The sequence below is a fragment of the Danio rerio genome, chromosome 23 (assembly GCF_052040795.2).
Source record: "Danio rerio strain M-AB ecotype USA chromosome 23, GRCz13ab, whole genome shotgun sequence".
In the NCBI taxonomy this organism is placed as follows: Eukaryota; Metazoa; Chordata; class Actinopteri; order Cypriniformes; family Danionidae; genus Danio; species Danio rerio.
Genome location: NC_141043.1, coordinates 29,065,460 through 29,070,000, shown reverse-complemented (window position 1 = coordinate 29,070,000; position 4,541 = coordinate 29,065,460). Strand labels below are relative to the sequence as shown.

General features: G+C 34.8%; 1 protein-coding gene across 1 annotated transcript in view; it reads right to left on the bottom strand.

Moving 5' to 3' along the window:
* atp6ap1b (ATPase H+ transporting accessory protein 1b) overlaps window positions 1–2,183 on the bottom strand; it is a 14,682-nt gene extending 12,499 nt beyond the window's left edge. The window contains 2 exon segments of the mRNA NM_173265.2: window positions 1,660–1,786; window positions 2,037–2,183. Of these exon segments, the coding sequence (NP_775372.2) occupies window positions 1,660–1,786; window positions 2,037–2,161 (252 nt within the window). The 5' untranslated portion in view covers window positions 2,162–2,183.
* Between the last annotated feature and the right edge of the window lie 2,358 nt (window positions 2,184–4,541).

Below are 4,541 nucleotides of genomic sequence, written 5' to 3'. Positions count from 1 at the left end.
TAAAGATATTTTGATAAATGTTATTTTAGTGTTACTGACATACTGATTACTATTATACTAATTATTAATGTTTTTTTATTTTTATTTATGTCATGCTCATTTTAATTTTTTACTTTTCAAATTTTTGGTGTTTCTTTCATTTGTATTATATATGATCCTATATTTTTAATCATATATAATTTCCAGTTAAATTCATTTTGAAATGTTGAAATGAAAAAAATGCCCTGGGATTGTAACAAGCTAAAATAAAATCTTCTTTGTTTTTAATTACCAATATTTTTTTTTTATTTCAGTTAACAATTATTTTATTTCCAAATATTTATTTATTTATTTACAATTTAGCTTTTGTTTAATGAAACAACCCACTTTCTTACAAGTATAAATGTATTTAAATGAATGAAATTTTAGTATTATTTATATACAGAGCTCAGCATATACAAGTACACCCTTACAAATCTATCTGTTAAATTAAGATTTTTAATAGGAATCTATATAACATTACATTTCTGCATATACATTAGATTAGTCAGTACTGAAGCCAAATCTGGAGCTAACCAAACAAAATAATTTACGATAACGGCCCAAAAAAATTTTTAGCTCAAATTTATATGTTATAGAAAGATTTTAAATTCAAATTTTAAAAATGTTTGCAATATTTTGCTTGAATTTAACTGTATTATCTTTCGATTTCTAAATATGTTTGGTGACTAAAATATTATATTAATAAATATATCTGTTTGTTTAAATGCATTAAAATACTTTGCCTATATTCACTGAGAAATGGATACAAATGTACTGAGTGTACTGGGTGTACTCAATTATGCTGAGCACTTTACTATTATGTTATGTATTTATATGTGGTTCATATTTCTAAATATTATTTATTTTTATTTAGTTTTTGTTTTTGTACTTAACCAATTACTTGTGTTATCTGTCCTAACAAATACCCTTAATGTGTTTAAGTTTTTGAAGTTTAAAGTTTTTCTATCTGATATTGTTTATTTTACTCTGCTTTTATTTAAATTTTATAGTGCTGTATAGCTTTAGTTTTCAATAACAACACCGATTCAGATACCAACCACACTTCAAGTCAATCTTTCACATCTCTGGTGTTTACTGTTGCAATAATACAAAAAATCAGTTCCCACATGACTACGGCTATATGAAATACTGGTATGTCCACAGGAACACGGATAAGGGAAGTAAGACTGTGGCTCAAAGTCACACTATACTGACAAGTCCAGTAGCTGTGAGGGGAAAAATATCATCAGAGGAGGAAACTGCTTTACTAACAGTTCAACATCGTAAAAATACATTTCTACTACACCAAGTACATTTTCTTATTATTATAGCACATGTTATGTTACATTATCATATTTCCAAGGTTCCTTCAACCCATAAAGGTTCTCACAATTTCAGAAATCAACTTTCTAAATGACTTTCTAAGTGTTAATTATTTTGAGAAACATGTTTTACCTTTATGATGGTCTTTTTCTAACATACACATGTAGTCCATTATTTTATTTATTTCTATTTATTGAAATGGCCATGTAACTTGATAATGCTGTATTTTACAACTCATCAACTATTTTAATGGCAAATTTGCACAAATATAAATAAACTATGTGCGTTTTTTCTCCACCAAATTAAACATTTTACCTGATCCTGTAGGAAGAGTAGCACATTGTGTGGAGCAGTGGACAAGGCAGATCTCAGATAAGACACCAGCTGCCCACCAGACACTGTGTGCCCAGCTGCAGCTTCAGCCAGATGTGGCATGCTGGACCTTTATGTACAAAGATTTCATTCAGTTAGAAGACTCTCTCAACAGAATCAGGCTGACTTTGACTTCATCCACAATATCGAACCACTGACATTTCTAAAAGCTTTTCAATTCATAAACAGAATCTACCAAGTCAATGTTAGTCGACGTAGCAGCCTGAACATGTATTATAAAATGCCTAAGAGTAACTTACACTGGAGTACTTCAGAAACAAATCTAAAAGCGATAATTAAGAGATAAACGTGTGACGTACCCATCACTGGTCCACATAAGAAGAGGCACTTGAGCATAGCAGCTATAAATCGAGCAGATAAATAATAAAACTGAAGTGAAGGCCATTGTTAAGAGACTACAACGCCGCATTCCTACTTCCGTCATTCTGCTGGAGAGTCACGTGAATGGCGGAGTTGTCGTTGTCACGTGACTGTTTTTTTTTTCTATCATATGATTCCCTTCTGACTCGAATCGTTCACGTCCTCCGAGTCTGAGCAGTGCGCAGGCGCGGGATGCGGTGTGCACATCATACTAATAACTAACTATTTGCTCATTCACTAAACCAGTGGTCCCCAAAGTCGGGACGCCCGGTTGAGTCGCGGGACAATGACATGGGGTCGCTTGGTGATTTCTAGTCAAATAAAGATTATTTAACTATTAGAATTACCATACCATATTAATTATCCATAACTCACAGAATGGAAAAATAATAGTTAAATAAAAACAACAACATACAAATAAAAAGCCATCAGCCTTTCAGTTTTTTTTTTCAATAGGATTGGTGTGTTTACATTAGATAAACAACACATCAATAGTGTTAGGTCCAGCAGATTGAGTTCATAACAGCAGGTTAAACTTTCTGACACCTTTATTGCAATCATTAGTCATTCATTTTCTTTTTGGCTTAGTTCCTTTATTCATCAGGGGTTGCCACAGCGGAATGAACCACCAACTTTTTTTGTTTTGCATATGTTTTATGCAGGGCGACGCAGTGGCACAGTAGGTAGTGCTGTCACCTCACAGCAGAAAGGTTGCTGGTTCAAGCCTCGGCTGGGTCAGTTGGCGTTTTTGTGTGGAGTTTGCATGTTCTTCCTGCGTTTGCGTGGGTTTCCTCTGGGTGCTACGGTTTCCCCCACAAGTCCAAAGTACAGGTGAATTGGGTAGGCTAAATTGTCCGTACTGTATGAGTGTGAATGAGTGTTTGTGGATTTTTCCCAGGAAGGGGTTACAACTGGAAGGGCACCCGCTGCGTAAGTTGGTGGTACATTCCGCTGTGGTGATCCCGAATTATTAAAAGGACAAAGCCGAAAAGAAAATGAATGAATGTATGTTTTTTTTTTGCAGCGGATGCCCTTTCAGCTGCAACCCATCATTGGGAAACATTGATACATATTCATTCACACGCATACACTGCGGACAATTTAGTTTATTCAATGACCTATAGCACATGTCTTTGGACTTGTGGGAGAATACGGAGTACCCAGAAGAAACCCACACGAACACAGAGAGAACATGCAAACACCACACAGAAATGCCAACTGATCTAGTCGAGGCTCGAACCAGTGACCTTCTTGCTGTGAGGCGACAGTGCTACCCACTACGCCACCATGCTGCCTTTTTGGCAAATCAATTACATTAAAAATAAATACAGGCCACAAGTAAATATTGGGAATGAGCGCAGAGAGTGTCTAGTGACTAGTGCTGAAAACATTGTGTCCACGAGTCTCTTTAGGTGCGGTTAATATTAATTTAAATTAATAAATGACAATAAAATGATATAGTTGTTGTATTGTTGCTCTTTTATGTGTTGTCAATATGCTCGTGTTTATATAGGCCTATGTTGTGTGCACAATATTTGTATATTTAAAACAACCTCAGGAATTTGGGGGTCACGAGTCACTGCCACTGTTATTTTGGGGTTCTTTCTTTCTTTCTTTCTTTCTTTCTTTCTTTCTTTCTTTCTTTCTTTTATCTATCTATCTATCTATCTATCTATCTATCTATCTATCTATCTATCTATCTATCTATCTATCTATCTATCTATCTATCTATCTATCTATCTATCTATCTATCTATCTATCCATTCATTCATGTCTGTCTGTCAAATAAAAAAGCTGCTTTACTACTTTAAACAATGTAAAATGCAATAAACTTAACATTGTCAACAACTGGTATAGATTTCCCTGAAGATTTTGTAAAAACTAGATTAAATCCTAATGCTTGCAGTGAATGTTTGTGTTGGTGTACTGTAAATATGTGTGTGCTCTAACAACAAACATGGTAGGACACAGTCAATTCAGGACCAATATAATGGGCTATGGGCTTACATATTGACAGAGTCTCAGTCAGTCATATGATCACACATCACTCATTTTAACCTATTTTATTACTTACTACTACGAGAACATTCATTTAACAAGAATCTGCACTAAAACAGCGCTCATTTATCATCATCACTTTAATTCACGCATTATTGATGATAGGGGCTTCATTCAGTGTCGCTGGCGGAGGGATATCTGGTGCTGTGACTGCGCCCTGTGCCATTCAGATGTAGGATGGGGAAATAAAAGTGCCACCGAGTGTTATCCAAATACATTCATTAAGACTACACGGGATGTGAATTATCGTTAATAGTTTTGAAGGATCTGCCTTTATGGCCACTTAGTAATTGTCAGTGAATGACATTCATAAAAACTTCGATCATTTTCGTTTTGGGAAACGCGCTATATTATTTGGCGCATGTGTCCGCACCGCTGGAGCTCGT